Source organism: Sinocyclocheilus anshuiensis, unplaced genomic scaffold (genome assembly GCF_001515605.1).
Source record: "Sinocyclocheilus anshuiensis isolate Anshui unplaced genomic scaffold, SAMN03320099.WGS_v1.1 scaffold807, whole genome shotgun sequence".
Lineage (NCBI taxonomy): Eukaryota > Metazoa > Chordata > Actinopteri > Cypriniformes > Cyprinidae > Sinocyclocheilus > Sinocyclocheilus anshuiensis.
In genome coordinates, this window is record NW_015551077.1 from 66,735 (window position 1) to 87,265 (window position 20,531).

The 20,531-nt window shown below is 36.5% G+C and overlaps 1 protein-coding gene across 1 annotated transcript; it reads left to right on the forward strand.

The window, feature by feature from the left end:
- Positions 1 to 935: 935 nt before the first annotated feature.
- LOC107662468 (transmembrane protein 266-like) lies at positions 936 to 20,412 on the forward strand. Its single transcript, XM_016452511.1, has 12 exons — positions 936 to 1,074; positions 1,159 to 1,201; positions 3,116 to 3,270; positions 5,854 to 5,927; positions 7,254 to 7,310; positions 8,450 to 8,588; positions 8,918 to 8,939; positions 11,378 to 11,397; positions 12,955 to 13,028; positions 15,291 to 15,483; positions 18,358 to 18,420; positions 19,229 to 20,412. Exons 1-12 carry the CDS (start codon positions 936 to 938, stop codon positions 19,873 to 19,875), a joined length of 1,626 nt encoding a protein of 541 aa, XP_016307997.1. The 3' UTR covers positions 19,876 to 20,412.
- The last annotated feature ends 119 nt before the right edge of the window (positions 20,413 to 20,531 follow it).

The window sequence follows — 20,531 nt, forward strand, 5'->3', positions numbered from 1 at the left end:
CTTGCTTATAAGTTGCTTAGGATAAAAACACCTGTCAAATGACTAAATATAAATGTAAACAACCTAGCAGGCATCTAGCAACCACTCACAATACCACAGCCACACTCAAACACACACCAACTCCTTAGTGACCGCTCAGAACACCGTAAAAATCGCCTATCCCTCCTTGAACACTCTAGCAACAACCCAAAACAAGCTAGCATCCCCCTAGCAATGCCTTGGCAACCAGTCATTTTCTTGTAAGGTTCCTCATTTATAAGTCACATCCACTAGAAAACCTTAGAAACTGCCTAGCTGTTGCAGCCATTCTGAATATCCTAACAATACCCTAATAACCTCCCAGAATAACTTAGCAACCACTCTGAACAATTTAGCAACTGCATAGAAACTTCTGAAGATATTAGCAATAACTGGTGATGAGTTTTACTAACTTTACATAAGAAAATGTGCAAATCTTTTAAGAACAACATTGTTATTGTACTTACAGTATACTCACATGTAGTATGTGTAAAATAATGTATTTTTGTGCAAAATCATGTTAAGGGTCAACAATATGTAATCTCAACATGAAATGTTATCGAATTACTGTATAATGAAATGCAATATGTGCTGATTACAGATCAGTCTTATTGAGCCATCAGGGGACTTGGAGTTTGCATTTTTAGGAGGGCGTAAAGTTACAGATTGCTAAGGTGGTATTATTAGACACCAGTGCTGCTCAGCCAAGCACAGATTCCATGTCTGATCTGCCCTTCCTGCTCGAATCGCACAAGGGCGAAGCCCAAAGCATGCAAATATAGTCCATCTGATCAAATGAAGGCGCGGCCATGCTGTTAAGCAATCATCTTTTTGGCTGCGTCTGATAAGTGGAGTCTGTACTCTCCAGATGGTGTGTGTGTATGCGTGTTTGTACGTGTGTTTGTGTGTGTCTATGGATGCAACTCGGAGAGCCACAGGATGAGGTCAGTCTGGCCACACTGATAGGTCTTTCCCATGCTGCCAAGATCAGAATCCGCTCCCATGAGAAGGAGCTCGGGATGCACAGCACGGGCTTGGAGCTCAGTCTGGAAAATAGTGCGCAAATGCTTGAGTTCCAACATTTCAGCAAGAAAAAAAAGAGATAAAAGAGAGTGTACTTGGTGCCAAAATTGTCGAAAGGGTGTGGAACTTTAATGGATTCCTGGATTCCGGTTTTGGCTCTGTAACAGTGATAACCTGGGTGATGTTTGGAATGGTACTTACATACTTCTACTGTATACTGCCTACTATTTAAAAAAAAAAATAGTATGTGAAATAGTATGCAGTATGCGACAAGAAATGCTCTACCTGCAGGTAGATGCTGTTGGTTCCAAAAATGCATCCTTTGATGGTCGTTTTTTTGCAAGCTACATATAAATCGCACGTATTTCATTACAACACAGTAGAGCTAATGCCTTTGAGGTGAATGAGATAGTATTCATGTTAACAGATAGCATTCTCCAGGTATTATAGACCACCTTGGTGAACTCTTGTTGTATACTGATCTTCAGAAAAATGTAGTATAGTCTTTACATATAACCTGCATACTGTGCACAGTATCTGCTTTTAGAGGAGCGATGAAAAGAGAGAGAGACAGAGATAGTGAGAAAATGTGATTAATCAAAGTGAGTCACACTCACAAGAGTGTCCACTGAAAGGTTTACTGCCTGACAAAATTTGAAAAACACAATTAAACTGAAGTCTGTAAGCAATTGCAACTAATCAAGTAAATTTTTGGCAGCTCCTTTACATAAAATGAAAGTGAGGGCTGGGGCTGATGAGCTCCAAAAATGAAGGCCATGAAGGTGCCATTAATGTAGTCCATATGACTTACAGTATAGTGATGTATTCCAAATCTTCTGAAGTCATACAGTAGCTATATGTAAAGAACAAACTGACAGATGTGTAAAAATCTACACGTCTCATGATAATACTAATTAAATCTTTTATTTCATGAGTTTAGGGTTATTGTAGTATTGTATTATTAGCGTAATTTAAGAACAGTAGGTGCTATATTGTATGTACTGTAGATATAGCCTAAACTTGTATGTAGAAGTTAACTTGACTGAGAAAGTATAAGTAAACTTGTAGAAATAGAAGTAAACTTATGTAAAAAATAAACATGTAGAAATATGTAGTAAACTTTTATGAACAAATAGAATCAAACCTGTATTCAAAACTAAAAATACACTTGTATGTGTAAGTAAACTTGTACTTACAGGTAGAAATAGAAGTAAACTTGTAAGTACATTTTTTTATTTAAATTATTTTATAAAAACAATTATTTTTTTACTTTTACAAGTAAAAGTAAACTTGTATGTAAAACTAAATGTACATTTGTATGTATAACTAAACTTGTATTTACAAGTAGAAGTAGAAGTAAACTTGTATGTAAAAGTTAACTTGACAAGTAAACTTTTATGACCAAACTTGTATGTATTAAAGTTTACTTTTATATACAAGTTTGCTTCAATTTGTACATAAAAGTTTACTTTTACAAATAAACTTGTACTTACAAGTAGAAATCGAAGTAAACTTGTATGTAAAAGTAACGACAAATTTTTATGTACAAATCGAAGCAAACTTGTATGTACATATGTTTACCTTTATATGCAAGTTTGTCTTTTCACATAAGTTTATTTTTACTTTTACAAGTAAAAGTAAACGTGTATGTAAATGCAGAAGTATGCTTGTATGTATAAGTATACTTGTATGAATGTGTACAAGTAAACTTTTACGTACAAACAGTAGCAAACTTGCATGCACATTAATGTTTACTTGTATACAAACACTACAAGTTTGCTTCTATTTGTATACTTTCATATACAAGTTTGTCTTTGTACATAAGTTTATTTGTACTTTTACAAGTAAACTTGTATGTAAAAGAAAAAGTATACTTGTATGTATAAGTAAACTTGTATACAAGTAGAAATAGAAGTGAAGTAAACTTCTATTTCTATAAAGACTGACTTCTGTGTTGTTGGCCATATGTGTGAATGTACACTCCAGTTTTCTTGCGTTTGTGGTTTAGTAGTTCAGAAATGTTTCTCTGCCTTTTCTCTATCTTTCTATTTCTGTCGCTCTGTTTTATCTGCAGGTCTAACTGGCTGAAGCCATGCTGCGGGAGGAGAGCAGCGCTGTGGCAGGTGTGTTTGCTGAGTGCTGGCTTCAACTGTTTCCTGGTGGCCTGTGTCATCTTGGTGGTGCTCTTACTGACTGTGGAACTGCTCATTGATACTAAACTCCTACAATGTGAGTATTAGAAGGGGTTCGAGGTTCGAGATCCCTTTAGAAGCCGATCTGGGCTCACAATGAGGATTTACTATCTAGTTGTTAGCACACATGCTCTGACATATCAGACCGTGCCACTTACTGTATAAAGGATTCAGATTTGGACTACACTGGTCACACTGCATGTTTTTGATTCACTAAAAAGAAATGGCCCATACGAGTCATTTATTTGTAATTCAGACTACATTGTCAGATTGTATGTTTTTGATTCCCTAAAAATAAACAACTCTTAAGAATCATTTGTTTGACTACACTGTTTGTGCTGTACATTTTTGATTCATTAGGAAGAAATAGTTAATAAGAGTAATTTGTTTGGGAATCAAACTAATAGTCATAAAAGTCATTTGTTCGGAGATCAGACTACACTGGTCAAGCTGTATGCCATTTTTTTTGAGATTCAGATTACCATGGTAACACTGTATGTTTTGATTCACTAAAAATAACCAATTTACATGAGTCATTCATTCAGGAATCAAACTACACTAATTGTGTTGTATGTTGTTGATTCATTTGATTTCAGGATATTAAAATAATAATAATAATAATTTATTCAGTCGGTTCTGAATAAGAGCTGGTTCTCATTTCCCAACCTAAGACCCAACCTTAGATTCCCTAAAAATTAAAGATTCATAAGAGTCATTTGTTTGGGATTTAGACTACATTGATTACACTGAATGTTTATGATTCACTAGGAATAAGTAGCTCATGAAAGTAATTCGTTGAAGAATCAGGCTTCACTGGTCGAGCTTTATGTTACTGTATTTGTTTGGGATTCAAACCATAGTAGTATGTTTTTGATCACTACAAAGAACCGACTCATAAGAGATTTGTTCTGGAATCAGAAAATCATTTGATTTCAGACTTCATATAAAAAAAAATAAAAAATAAAAAAAACGATTTATTCAGTCAGGTCTGAATAAGAACTGGTTCTCATTTCCCAACCTAAGAAATTCAGACTACCTTGGTTACACTGTATGTTTTTGATTCCCTAAAAATAAAATATTCATAAGAGTCATTTGTTTGGAATTTAGACAGCACTGATTGCACCGTATGTTTTTGAATCACTAGGACAAAGAAGCTCATAAAAGTAATTTGTTCAAGACTACACTGTTCATTTGTTTGGGATTCAAACCATAGTAGTATGTTTTTGATTCACTAGTAAGAACCGACTCATAAGAGATTTGTTCAGGAATCAGAAAATCTTTTGATTTCAGACTTCATTTACAAAAAAATAATAATATATTCAGTCAGTTCTATATAAGAACTGGTTCTGATTTCCCATAAATCACATCCATTTTATATTTGCATAACAATACATTTATCTTGACAATTTAGAAATTCTATTAATTCAGTATACAAACACTATCTCTCATAGCTATACGTCTGCAATTGTCGATCTAATCTCTGTGGAGATTAGTCTCAATAAACACATTGTGAGTGACAGTTGCTTTGCTGCTATTTGCCTGGACATTTTCATTTCGCATAAGAGCCTATTGTAAATCTGACCAGAGATCCCCATTCATACTACGGCGGAAAATCACGGCTTAGTGTGCAGATGAGTGCACACTAAAGAGAGAAATGTGAGAGATGACAGAAGCATAAGTCAGCCTATATCTCTCTGTCTTCTCTGGCCTTTACACAGTCCTGACAGACAGATGGGAGCAGAGGAGGAGTGCAGGACAGCGACCGGCCGGTGAGATTAATGGAAGGAGGGATTGAGGGAGATAAATGGACTGATGGACAGATCAGTGAGCAGAGCAAACTAAGACATATGGGCTGGGAGATTGGCGGCGTGTGGAGAGAGTGAGGGATAACTGAATGCAGTAGATCTCTTGCACCGTAATAGAGCGGATAAATAGACGCGGATGGGTGGAATATCATATCCAAATGCCTAATGCTTTCAGTTCAGGCGGCTGTCATAATGAGATTGAGCAGCCACTGTCCTCGGCTTGCGACACCGATGCGGCACACGTAGGGAATTTGGCTTCTTTCTCAAAAAGTCCAGTAATTCTGAAGAATCAAAAACATAGTATTACCTGGCCTTAACAGCAGTCAGAATTAAATTAGAGTTTTAGTATGTTATATGTTATGTTATGGTCTTATTATACAGTATATATATATATATATATATATATATATATATATGTGTGTGTGTGTGTGTGTGTGTGTGTGTGTCATGTAATATGCTCCATTATGGCATGCAGGGACTTGTGAAACAGTTTATAGTGAAATGAAGTGAAATGGTCATTGAAACGAAACATCCCAAGTTCTTTGATGAATAGAAAATTCAAAAGGACACCATTGATTTGAAATAGAAATCTTTTGTAACAGTGTGAAAGCCTTTACTGTCACGTTTGGTTGATTTAATGTGTCATCACTGAATAAAAGTATGAATTTCTTTCAGACAAAAAAAATCTTGACTCCAAACTTTTGAGTTGTGTGAATTTTGAGAATCTGTTGCTCATTACATTTGACTGTATTATAATGATTTTTTTTTTTTTTTACATTTAGTGAGAGCAGAATCTCTTTGAATTGTGTCCACAGTTAATAATGCATTCCAGTTCGCCTGTATCATCCACTGGATCAGCCTGGTCATCCTGTCCGTGTTCTTCACTGAGGTGAGTGTGAATCTGTGTGGGATCTCACTGAAGTATCCTGCTTTTCTTCTGGAAAAAACACCCTAGTAACCCTAGAAGAGCTCGTTATAATGTCTCATACTGTGCTCAAATTTGCCAAAATACATTTCTTATTAAACATTTCTCATCAGATTCTTCCAAAACTAAATTATCTTAACAATAGCCTACTATACACATTAATTTTATGTAAAACATATAAAGGAATTTTTGGAGTCTATTGTTAATATTCAATTGAAAGATGATAAAGCTATAAAAGCAACGTGTCAGCATTAAAAGTGCACGTTTAAAGGTCACAGGCCACTAAAACGACTAAGATGCTGAGTCTGAGATGATCATAATTTACACAGAGCCACCAGGCTTACTAGAAATAGCCTGTTTTACAACTATCCATATAATATGTTTCAAATGAATGGTGCCACGACGGGATGTTTGGAAGTATTTGATGTATGGTCTTATCTGAATGTTTATGCTGTAGGGGCGTCTTAATTGAACCCAAGAAAAAGCAGTTTCACATAGTGCTCTTACTGTACTTTAAGTGTGTGTGTGTGTCCTGACACGTGCTGACTTCCATTGATTCCCATTTCTTCAGATCCAGTTGCATTCGTCTCTGGCTCTTTTAAAGCAGACTTGCATTTATTTCCTTCAACTTGCATTTTGCTCATCGATAAAGGCTCAAGAGACGGGAAGGCCTGAAAGTTTCAGCGTCACTTGTTTTAGAGAGGAAAAGAGAGCAAAGTAGGGATAGAAAGCGATAAAAAGACTAGCGTGTGCCACCTGAGTCAGCAGTCACTAAAACAGCGTCTCCTCCGAGTGTTTCGATGAGATCTCGCCCGCTTGCGAGTTTATGAATACATATTGCAGGTCACTGATAAATTATGAGCTGCGTTCTGAGACGAGATGAAAGAAAAAATTATTCGGCTTGGAAATGGGTTTTGCGGAGGTTATTTCTCCACCAAATGGAGGTGAATTCTGTTGCCGCCACATCTCGATATCACTTAGATTTCGAATTACCCTACATACACATTTTCCCTGCAAGCTCATTATTTATGTTTGCTGTTCGTGGGTCGCTGGAAAAGTAATGTTTGCCTGATTTTTTTTTTTTGCCCAAGGCTTCTCTCTCGCCTTTCACTAAACACGCTCTGTTGTTTTCTTGTGGATGATTTCCCAGAATGCAATGTGCTGAAGCATCAGAAATCTGATCAGTGATTTTCATTAATCTGCTTCTTTTCTGTTTCTTTCTTTCTTTCTTTGTATGGGTCTTTTCAATTTATATGCTCTCTCTTCCCTGTCTCTCTCTTCCTCTCCCAGACTGTCTTTAGGATTGTGGTGCTCGGGATTTGGGATTATATAGAGAACAAAGTTGAGGTAAGCTCCCCAGGGTCCCATTAGCACAGGGGGAGAAACAGGCGAGCCCTTGAAACTTAATGAAGGATGAGTCTCTCTCTGGCGCAGTGACACACACTCAATGTCACATTGTTGCCTGAGCAGGAGAGGATCCATTGCTGACTGCACTGTGATTGGCTGTTCAGTTTTATTGACCCTGCCCACTCATTTACATAATAAATATTGAATTTTTTCCCATATCTGTCTGATATTAATGTTTTTAAAGAGCATTTACTGATTATTTTAAAGGGGTCATATGATGCTATTTTAAAGATCATTATTTCTTTTCTTTTAAAGAAATTTCTTTTAAAGATCATTTGGTGTAACAGAATATGTTGACATGCTTTAATGTTCAAAAAACACATTATTATATATATATATAATCATTTTAGATATTTTTTATGTTATACAAAACAATTTTTCAATAATACATAAAATATAAAAATAATAAATATATTTATAGTTTGTAATAAATATTGTTTATATATATAGAAAATATTTATTCATGTCTGCTAAAAAAAATAAAAAAATAAGTAGGTAGGTAATGGGTAATACAACTTTTTTTTTTCACAATTTGGACTTTGTTTCATGTGATTCTGAGAAAATGGGAAATATAACTCCGAATTGTGAGTCTGTGTTTCTTTTAATCTGAATTATGAGAATAAAAAATAAAGGCAATTGTGACTTTTTATCTCACAACTCTGACTTTTTTCCCGCAACTGCAAGTTTATAACTCACAATTCTGACTTTTTTCTTCGCAGTTCTGAGTTTGTATCTCGCAATTCTGAGATTATATATCTCAATTCTGAGAACTATGAGATATCAACTCAGAATTGTGAGATAAAAATTCCAAATTTGCAGAAAAATTCATTAGTATAAAAGAAAATTATGAGAAAAATCACAATTACCTGCTGGGGTTTTTTTTTTCATGGCAGAAAAGGGCTTCCATAATTTATTAAATAATACATACATTTTAAATTTATTTCAGATCTATTAAATAAATTATAGTTACAGTTGAGCATTACCTGGTATGTAACAGCTCATAGTAATAAATACACTTTTACATGTTACAAGCTGAAAGGCATATGATCGTGTTTCGTTGTTGATGTTGTTTTATTCAGGTATTTGACGGTGCTGTGATTGTACTCTCTCTGGCCCCAATGGTGGCCTCCACAGTGGCGAACGGCCCCAGCAGCCCCTGGGATGCCATCAGCCTCATCATCACCCTCCGCATCTGGAGAGTCAAGAGAATCATTGACGGTAAGCTGCTTTATGACAACACACCATTCACAATCTTTTTTGACACTATAAAGTCTTTAAAAATAATGTTGTAAGTAATATTTATTTATTTACTGAATGTAAATACATTTGACCTTTAAAACACTTTTTAAAGACAGTGTTAATGTAGAAGCATTAGCTAATTCAGCTGATTAATTTTACTAGCTGTTGTCCTGTCCGGCCCAATGAGTGTGAGTTATGATAGACGTCTCACACGCGCTGCTACTGCCAGCGTTGGTCTTATTAAAATTCAGATTGATTCAGAGTCTTTTGTTTGCGCTGAGAGGAGCATAATGTCCATAATGTCTCAGCACGGGTTCTGTTTATGCAAGTGTATTCATGGTCGATGGCTGGGGCAGGTCACCCTCATTCTCACTAAACATCATTGAGCTGTTGAGTACCGCGCCGTCAGACACACTTACATGAACACTGGTGATGACAACAAACAGCTCTGCCAGTGCTGAGATCCAGTAGCACCTCACAGAAACAGCCCTGAGTTTGATATAAAAGTCTTGATAAGTAAAATACATCAATACAAGCAGTGTTGAATCTATTAAAAAAATCGTTTGTGGTCATTGAAATAAAGCTGAAATAAAATATAATACAATGAAAATTTGAAATGTTGATTTGGCAACTCACGACTAAAGTACTAGAAATGACTAAAACTGAAATAAAAAGAAAGCTATATAGAAAAATAGTAAATAATGGATGAATGAAAAAAAAAAAAGCTTGACAAAAAAAGACAAAAGCATGTAACAATTACTAAAACTTAAACTGAAAATATAAAAATAAAAGCAAAAAAATACATTTTAAAGATACAGTAGTAAACTTAAAGCTTTAATTATTTAGTACAATTTTAATTGCAATTAATAGTTTTGTCATTTTTTTTATTTAATCATTCAAATACAAATTTTAGATATATTTTGTCTATACTTCATATGAATCTAAAGTGCTTGCATGCTTTCTTCTGTACCTTTTCTATTAAAATTCACATTTATATTGCTTTGTGCCTGTGTTTTTGTGTATTCTGCATGTTTGTTTGCACATATATCTTATCTTTTCCCTATCCTTCCTGGTTTATGATGTGCAAGCTGTGAGAATTGCGTATGTTTTCATGTGTGTGTTTGTTCATACGCCTCGAGATTTGAATTTGAGAGTGTGCACAGTTGGCAAAAAAAAAAAGGCAGCTAAATACGGTCGTCACACTTTACACAGTGTTTAATACAACAGTAGAATGCTGAAGTTATATAATCTGAACTCTGAGAAATGAAGGAGAAACGAAAGCTGATATTTCACATTCATGAGCTCAAGTCTCACGGCGAGTCTGATCCAGTTTTACGCCACCCTGTGGTTGGACCATGATGTACACAGCAGGACATAAAAGCACCATGCCGTGCTGAACTTCAGAAAAGACACCAGCGCACGGTTAGATTTACTGAGGGTTAGTTGCTGAGATATGCTGCTTTATATTTTTATTTTATTTTATTACTTTATTTTTTTATTTCTTTATTATACCTAAAGAATTTTAGGAACTCAATTAAGGCCATGTCCACACGTACACGGGTATTTTTATAAATGTAGTTTTTCCTTCTTCCTTTTTAAAAAAAATCTCCGTCCACATGAAAACGCATGCTATGAAGCACTGTCAAGAGCATGCCAAACCAACAGGTGGCGATATAACCGTAAAGCTATGTTGGCCAATCAGAAGCCTGAAAGAGTCTCCAGTAGGTGGAGGTAACAGTGCAGGCTCCGACCTCACAAGCCAAAAACTCCGGTTTGGCTGTCTACAGACACGATAACACTGCAACTGGAGTTTTTGAAAATCTTCACCCTGGCAGTATGGGCGATGCCACTTATTTTGTTTTCGATACGATACCGATATTTTTCAAGGCAGTATCGTCGATATCGATACCGATATGATACTTCTGAACTAAACTTTTAAATTATGAAATTTATTAAATTACTAAGAGTAAAATGGGTAATGATAACCACTTAACTTTAAAACACATTTTAACATTAAGTAAGTAACTTAATTGTAACTTATTAGGTTATCTTTTTGTTTACACATGGTTCAAATATGTTTTTTGTTTACACATGATTCGAATCTACAAATACTACAGTTGAACTATGGTCACTTTAATAAAACCATGGTTCATTTTCATAAGGGACTGCCAGTGACAGGCTGTTGTACGCATAAAATGCAACCTTTTTTGACAGTGTATGATTTATATTAACATTACCGAATAGAACATGATCAATATTATCTTTCAACGTTCAATTTCAATAAATGTAATTGCACAAACTATGTAGGCTAATTTCAATTTGTTTATTGTGAAATAACTCAAACATATATGTTTTTTTCTTCTGTCCTCTGATAAGCATTGTTCAGGGCTGCCGTTCCCAAAAGCTTTAATGCTTTCTTATGATACTTTTGGGAAACGCAGCCCTGTTTGAATGCACTGTCAGCAGTGAGTGAACGCTCTCTGTGATTGATTGGTTCTGTCTTGCAACATTTGCGTGTGTTCAGATGAGCAGGAAAATAGTTATATCCTACACAATTATTTACTAACATAAGTTATTCGTCCTTTTTTATATAATTATTTTTTTGTTAAATAAACAAAATCACTGGTAAATAAAACACACCTTAGTATCGATATTTATTGTTTGAGTATCGATACTTTCGATACTCGCATCAGTATCGATATATCGATACTTCGGATCGATACACCAATCCCTACCTGGCAGGCTTTTTCAAAAATGTTCGGTTTCAGTGAACTGGTACTGCGTTTGCGTGTGGACGAACGGCCAAACATCGTAGAAATAGCTGCAGTCTAACACATTGCAATGCAGCAAAGCATGCTGGGAGTTCTGTCAGCAGATGGTACCAGTGTGAGAAGAGACTAATTGATGTGGCGAGCGAGTGGATGATAAGAGGGGTCATGTGGATATGGCTTTATTAAGAGCCAACAGCAGACAGCAGAGCACCTGATTGAAAGCCTTTGGCCCTCTCAGCACAATCCCAGCCCAGCCAGAGAAATCAACTTCAGACGACGCTCATGTCAGTTCATGGAATATGAGGCAAAAATTGGCTCTCCGTTTAGGTCTGGATGGAGGTGATGTTTATTGGATTGCAATTCTGCGAAAGATCATATTTTGAGCGCGCAAAAGTGCGTTTTGCACGCGCGCGAACTGAGTTTTGTGGAGAAAATGTTTGTCTCGCAAAGAAGAAAGTTAGATCGCACGAAAATCAATTTTGCATTTAAAATAAGTTTTTGGATGTGTACAGACCTTCTCTTTTGCGCATGCAAAGTTTCACTAGTTTGCTCACCTGATGCCCGCCCTCAGTGCTCTCTAAATGCCAACAGCTCACGTGCTCAACACAACCCAGCGTTACAATGTGCCATAATTCCAGCCAATCAGAGACCGAGGCTGCTAAATTCTGATTGGCTGCCTTGACAACCAATCACAACATTTCTTGCATCACCTCGACAGCAGAAGAGGAAAAATACAGTGCATAATGCAAGTTGATATTCTGATTATATTTTTTACAAACATTTTCTCCACAAAACTCAGTTCGCGCGTGTGCAAAACGCACTTTTGCGCCCTCAAAATATGATCTTTCGCGCGCAGAATTGTGGCAGAATTGTAATCCCATAGATGTTTGCATTTGGCGGCATTGTATGTTTGCAGAAAACAATTAGCGGTTCATCAAAGCTGCCCATTGTGTGTTAAACCTGTTAACATTTGATCAGCTGTTTTACAGTATTTTTTATTGAGATGTGTTCTATTTAAATAATTATGGTCTATTCAAATACATGTAATCTGTTCAAACAATTGTATAATATTATTTAAATATAAATATTGTAGAACTATTCTATTAAGATATTGTGTTATTTATTTATACATTAATAAATATTTAGATCGAATATTTTATTGTTATTATTATTTTATATAATTCAACCAGATACAAAACTACAGATTTAAAAATGACTGATTAAAAGCTAATAATTTATTTTGAACGAAAGAAATTAATACTTCTATTTAGCAATGATGTTTTAAATTGTGAAATTAAAGATGGATAAAAAATCAAGAGTGCAGATCTTTTGAATCTTCTCTTCATAAAAGAATCTCGAGGGGAAAAATGTATCTTGGTTTCCACAAAAATATGAAGCAGCACAACTGTTTTCAACTCTAATAATCATAAATGTTTCTTGAGCAACAAATCAGCATATCAGAATGATTTCTGAAAAATAGAAAAGTTATTTTAAATTCTAATATTATTTAACTGTAATATTACAGATTTTATTTTATTTATATCAAGTAAATGCTGCTTTGTTGAGCATGAGAGATTTCTTTCAAAAACATAAAAAAATCTTACGAACGCAGCTGGAGAGACTCACACAGATCTGTCAGGAGCAGGCCGTGAGTGATGAACTAACCCTTCACTGCTCTCTGACATTTACATTACCAACATAACACAAAAAGTACAACTCTTGTGCCAGTGACACTTACCTTGACAGTAGCTCTGTAATAGAAGTATACTCAAGAGTGTAAGTTTTTCTTTAAAGGAATAGTTCACCCAAAAATAAAAATGTACTCATCCTCAGGCCATCCGAGATAAAGATGAGTTTGTTTCTTCATCAGAACAGATTTGGAGAAATGTAGCATTCCATCACTTGCTCATCAATGGATCCTCTGCAGTGAATGGGTGCCGTCAGAATGAGAGTCCAAACAGCTGATAAAAACATCACAATAATCCACAAGTAATCCACACCACTCTAGTCCATCAGTTAACATCTTGTGACGTGAACAGCTGCATGTTTGTAAGAAACAAATCCATCAAGACGTTTTTAATTACAAAAGAGTCCTCTATCCATAATGTTGCGTTCGCCAGTGAAAAAGTTGCCCCGTCTGAATCAGGAGAGAAATATGCACAGATCAAGCACTGATTACAAGTGAAAATATGTTGGTGGATTTTATTTTGAGAGGACAACACTATATGGACGTTATTATGGATAACAGACTCATATTTTGACTGGTTTGCTGTGGTTTGCATTAAAACTTTTATTGAAAACAGTTGAATTAATTTAACTTGTTTCTTACAAACATGCAACTTTTCACTTCACAAGATGTTAAGTGATGGACTGGAGTCATGTGGATTACTTGTGGATTATTGTGATGTTTTTATCAGCTGTTTGGACTCTCATTCTGACGGCACCCATTCACTGCAGAGGATCCATTGATGAGCAAGTGATGGAATGCTACATTTCTCCAAATCTGCTCTGATGAAGAAACAAACTCATCTACATTTTGGATGGCCTGAGGGTAAATTTGCAGCCATTTTTCATTTTTGTGTGAATAATTGTTTTAACTCCCCTCTCCAAACATTTTTCCATAATCGTGTTGCACCGTGTATTTGTCCAGCAGAGGGCAGCACTCTGACACACAATCAAATTTCACTTTAATTCATCTGCTCAGTAACACAGTGCCTGTAATCACTCTTTTTTTTTTTATTGATCAGATTGTCTCTGTTTATTTAGCCATATTAGAGTCACCAGAAAAAAAATAATTTTAAACGTCTGTTTATTTGGGGGGTTTTCGGTCCAGAATTATATGTTACTGATGTCCACAGACTCTGATGTATGTGAATTGTGTCTCAACAGCACAATGCATCCTGAATATCCCCCATATTTTTAACCGCTGCGCACCAAGCTCATGCTTCATTTCTGATCGGGTCTCGGCGGATGATGCAAGCTCGCGTTTCAAGCTGCAATCCAGCCCAGCGTATTACATAAAACAGTCACGTGACCCATCCAGCCTGTCCTGGGCCCACCAGACAGATAACACAGACAGGGATCAATGCACGCCACTGAAATACACAACTGACCCTAGATGTGTTTCTGTTGTTCTTCTCCTTGGGGAAGAAGACCGATAAGACTGTGATAGAAATGTCTGTTGGGAGCTGATCTGAGACCTGTCGATTTCAGCGCAGCGGCCCTGAGAACAGTAGAGCTCATTGATCATGTCGAGTGTGTGGACATTGATTCAACAAATAAAGCATATTGGAGTTACAATGTAGCAAGGAGATCCATTTCAGTGTGTTTATGATATAAATTATAGATAATGATTTGTAATACTACCAGCAATAATTGTTTGATAACCTAAATGGCTATAACTTTAATCAAAATTCTAATTAGAATAATAGCTATAATTATAATTTATAATTGAAGAGCTATAATCTTAGTGTGTGGGTTTTTCCAAAATGATTACTCCTAAAGTTTAGGTAGCAAGGTAGCTAATGAACAGTTAAATTAAATTAAATTAAATTAAAAAAAATCTAATCTGGAGTTCTTCATCTAATTTAAATAAACAAAAACAATAAAATAAAATATTAGAAATAAAAGATTCTACACTATTTGTAGATCACTAATCAAATAAGCTAATTTTTGCCTTTGAATAAAAGGTTAGATCTCCTTGTTTACATTGAAAACAAACTAATTTTAGTCATATTAGTATTTTCATATGAATAAAATCTGTTAATTAAGACGTTCAATTTAGTGGGGTTTCTTGACAAAACATATTTTACTTTTACATTATATGTAACAGCCCATAATGACAGCAAATTAAATTACTTAAATGATTTCAAAATATGTCAGTCTCTGTCTGCATTCTTGTCTTGGGCAGTTTGAGATCAGGCAGTTGAGGGCTCACCTGGCGCAGCAGGATTTGGATCTGGCCGCTGAGCGTGAGGCTGCCATGCAGATCCACCATGTGTGGGGGAAACAGAGCAGCAGCTTCCAGGAAATAGACGGCCTGGGTGCCGCTGGATCTGACAACGAGTGCCGCGCCAACACCAGAGAGCCCAGACCTCCTTCAGGTACCCAGACCGGTCCTATCTCTGCCTTTTTAATGAGTTAAAAACCAGCCCAGTCTCACAAGGGAAATTATGTAACACATTTATCCACACACCACTAAAATGTCTCTGGTAATTCTGATATTAAAATGATATTGAATATGGAAGTGATGATATCTATCTATCTATCTATCTATCTATCATCTATCTATCTATCTAGCAAGGATGCATTAAATTGATCGAAGGTGTTAGTAAAGACTTTTACATTGCTACAAAGTATTTCTATTAGTTCTTTTGAACTTTCTATTCATTAAAAAATCCTGAAAAACAGTGTATCACAGTTTCCACAAAAATACTGAGCGGCAAAACTGTTTTCAACATTGATAATAATAAGAAATGTTTCTTGAGCCATTTTTTATCAAATAAATGCAGCTTTGGTAAGCAAAAGAGTCTTTTAAACATTTAAAAAATTTGACCAATGCCAAACATTTGAACATGAATATATTATTATTATTATTATTATTAAAAATAGAAACAGTCCCACACAGTCATGTCTTGTAAATTTTAGAATTAATAAATAATATGAATAAATATATATTTTATAATATATATTTTCTAAAGGTTATCTAATAAACATTTGCATAATACTTTACAATAGTGGGTGGGACTTTAACTGTTTTGTTTTGTTTTTTGTTCAGTTTTGTTGACAGTATCTTACAAACCTCCCTATATCCATCCAGGTGTATGTATTATTCTATTCATTTCATACAAGTACAGTTCATACAGTTTCTGAGCCAGCAATAAAAAATTATAATTGGTAATTTTTCTCAATTTACCTACCACTGGCCTATCAAGAACTTTATTTTGGACGCTAATTGTGTGCAACAGAAAATGAATGAGAAGCTTCAGTTCAGTGGCTCCAGTTTAGTGATTCAGAGGTACCTGCTTCTCCTCCGAGCCTTAAATCAACCCAGCCTCTGAACACAGACAACAACATCCCTTCAGTGTTTACTGTGACAGTACAATCAGGACAGATCGTATGATATCCCATTATAACAGACCGCTATAATATTCCCCACATGTCAGGTCACATTGGGATCTGTTTGGCAGGAGTACAGCTGTTATACACACAGACAGGCTGCTCTGTGCATTGGGTCTTGTTCCTCCTGAAAGAGGATTCAACTATGGCACAAACATCTGTTCCTTTAACCTGAAAAACCCCACAATGGTCCTCATGCAAGCCACACTTCATCCCCTAGAGGATTGTGGGAAATGTGGGCACCAGGAGCCAGCCCGTGGCTTTTTCCTCTAAATGACACAAGGACAGAAATGCTGTCAAAGCGCAGACCGACCCCTGGAGACAGAGGTTCCCCACATGTCAGGTCACATTGGGATCTGTTTGGCAGGAGTACAGCTGTTATACACACACACACACAGACAGGCTGCTCTGTGCATTGGGTCTTGTTCCTCCTGAAAGAGTATTCAACTATGGCACAAACATCTGTTCCTTTAACCTGAAAACCCCCACAATGGTCCCATATAACACGGGAGTTAGATGCATTTAAGCACCGAAGACAAAGACGCAGAAAATATAAGAGCTGCTGAGTGATCTCATTTTTTAAAGAGCTGCTTTTTGAAGTTGAGGCCATTACCTGTCAAGAGGTCAGCCAGAGCGAGGTCTCTTTTATCTCCGCTGTGGTTCGGATGAGAATTTACTGCGTCAAGCCGAGCGAACAAGAAGAGATACTGCGTGACATGATCATGCTGAATCATCGCTCTCAAAGTCTGCTTAGTTTCAGAAACCGGATTCCTCAAATACTGGATGGCACCAAAAATAAATAGTTCATATAATGACTACGTTTTGACAGTGTAAAGTTCAAAGCCAGCAAAACAAAGTTGAAATCTGTTTCGTTTCAAAAACAAATGTAACATTTTGTGACATTTTAGAACGAGAAAAAACTGCCAATGAGGTTAGAAAAATAAACTTGACTGAAGATATTTTCTATGAAAACATTTTGCTTTCCACTTAAATTTATCTTGTGGTTTAAGGATGTTTGGCTTTTTACCAGAAAACAAGGCAAAAATAAAGATTTTTTCCCAGTGCAGGACATGAGGAAAGACTTCATGTAAGAGCTCGCACATGTATTCAGATATATCTAGATAATCTTTGTGGGGCACATTACGTGTCAGCGCTTGACCCCAAGCAACACCAATTATGGTATTTTACCAAATTTTAGAAAGTACAATGCATTTTTTGAAAAATAAGGTTTCACATTCACTCTTTCTTTTGCTCTTCCCTGGAAGAAGTAAAAATGTGTGTGTGGTTGTCTTCATCCTCATGTGTTATTTATATTCGGCTGTGATTGTCTTCCTGGTGTTTTAGTCGGCTGCCCATCTCCCCCCGAGCCTCCGTTTGATGAATATTTCAAACAGTAAAAATGAATTTAAAAAGGCGCAGTGAGTTGGGTCTCGTCTCCAGAGATGTGTGGATGGCACTTAGAGTGCAGTCGACTCCTCGCTCTGCCAGGCAGATCATAAGACCTTCTACCCAGCCGATGACCTCCGCTGCATCTACAGCCACAGCCACGTCAGACAGCCTCTTTTTGGGTCAGGAGGCCAAGCAGCAGATAAGGGTGGCCAGAATCAGAACATTAATGCATTGCTTACACTGTAGCACGCTTCACTACATAGTGACTCATTAAAGTTTCCCCATTATAAAGCGGTGAAATGAGAAAAATGATCAAATAAGCTTTAAAATCTCAGATTTCTAAGCATCTGGATTCTATTTTTTATTATTTATTTATTTTTAGAAGAAAAAAAGATGTTTCTTGGTTTTTTGGTTTGGGTTCACTAAATCACAATGTTGTGATTGAAATACATTTGTTTTGTTTTTTTCAGAGAGTGTCGTTCAGGATGATATGAATAACTACATCAGTCAGTATTACAGTGAGCCAAGTAGCGGTAAGTAATTAATTTTTTTGTTATATATATATATATATATATATATATTTTTTTTTTTTTTTTTTTTTTTTTTTTTTTTTTTTTAATTCATCCTTTTTTTTTTTATTTTTTTTTTTTTTTTTTTTAGATTAATCTATGCATATACATCCAAATTATTGGTTTACTGATACTAGTTTTTTGGCAGATGCCAACTTTTAGATAGCAAGGTGGATCATGGGTCATAAATTGTTGAAATATACAGTATATATATATATAATTTAATATATTGGAGTATGCAAGTATGTATTTAAAAAAAAAATAGGCAAATGAGATATCAAATAAATTAAATATTCAATATTTACTTGAAATCAGTGTTTAGTATAATTGAGACTATTATAATTTGTATGAGTAATTTAAATCAGTTTTTATTTTAATATTTTCCGTTTTCATTTTAGTTTTAGTAAATTTGTTGTGTTAGTCATTATTAGCAGTTTTTTTATATGTCTATGTCAAGTTGAACTAAATATGAGAAATGTTGACTTGGCAACTAGCTGAAATAGAAAAGGTTTTTATATATTTTGTTTAATTTTAAGTTTATTTTTGGCTTTAAATTTAGTTTTAGTTATCTACAACAACCCTGCTTTAAATTCCCTCGACAATCGACAAGACCAGTCTGAAGATTACACCTCATTGTTCAATCGAATACACTAATCATTTGATCTCAAAATGCCAAAAGGTCTGGCTAATGTATCAGCTGACCACTGTCACGATGCTTAAACATTTAGGATGGCTCTCATTCACTATGTTATACTATCTGTTATACACACAGACATTGGGGTGCCCGACCCTGGTGCACGTGTCATAACCACAGCAGCCATCGATGTCCACCTTCCTACCAACCCCAGCCACTTGCCGCCTTCCCTCGTCAGTGCTGACGGCCCGGGCAGTCGCCAAGAGCGCACGGGCAGCTCTGTAAGTGAAGCATCCAGCACGACCATGTCCCGGTCCAGCTGCAGCTTCACAGCCCGGCAGTACAGCGTCAGCAGCCACACACTAGGCTCCACAACTGACTGCAGCTCTACCGTACGGGAGGCCTCCACCTCAGACTACAGCGGCCAACGCTGCTGCCCTCCTCCGTACTGCAGCCCTTTGACCCTCGGCACACAACCAGGCGTCCATGACCCCAGCGCGGTGGTCAAAGAACTGCTCTCTTCCCTGTCTGAGGACTCCTGCCTGGCGCAGAAAGGCAGGGTGGACCCGGTCAACCTTAAATTGCCCAGTCCGGCAGGGTCAGTAAAGGCCAGTCCGGAACTGCAACACAGGGTGAGCATATACAACAAGAGAAACCAGGAAAGTCTGGGCGTATTCCAGACCAAGCCACTAATTCACCTGCAGGGGACCGAGCCATCTCTGGAGGAGAAGTACAGGCTTATGGAGCCGGCAGATACTCCACTGAGCCATATACCGGACACATAGAGCATGAAGTTTGGGACGGTGACCACCAACACCAGCTGAAGCAGCCTCTCTCTTGGCCTCTCTTTCTATATCGCTTACTTACTGGCTGTGTCCGAAATATAAAAAATGGTGACATTGCTGGCAGTATCTGGAGGTAGGAAGGCATCAGGGCATATCTGAGTCTAATGTTTGTGGAACGTTCTCTACTGAAAGAGTGTGACTTGTCAAGAGGTTGCTGAGTCAGTGTAAATGACTCTGTCAACACTAGTTCTGGAGAGCCAACTTCCTTGTCCAAATCTGCTCCAACAGACCTTCTTTTAAAGTAATCCAGAACACCTTCGTTGGTTGGGTAAGGTGTGTCTGATAAGGGTTGGAGTTAAATTCCGTGTGAAGTCAACTCTCTGGGAGCAGGGTTGGCTACCCCTGCTTCTTTTCACCAGATTTATGTGGATTCCCTTGTTACAAATGGTGCAAAAACACAAGGTTGGAATACACTACATCTTGTAAAATGGTTAGAGAAAAATATTAATACGCTTAAAGGGTTAGTTCACCCAAAAATGAAAATTAGCCCATGAATTACTCACCCTTAAGGCCCCGCTGACTGCCATTAAACAGCTTCGAAGATCAAAGTCAATTTTTAATATAACTCCAATTGGATTCATCTGAAAGAAGGAAGT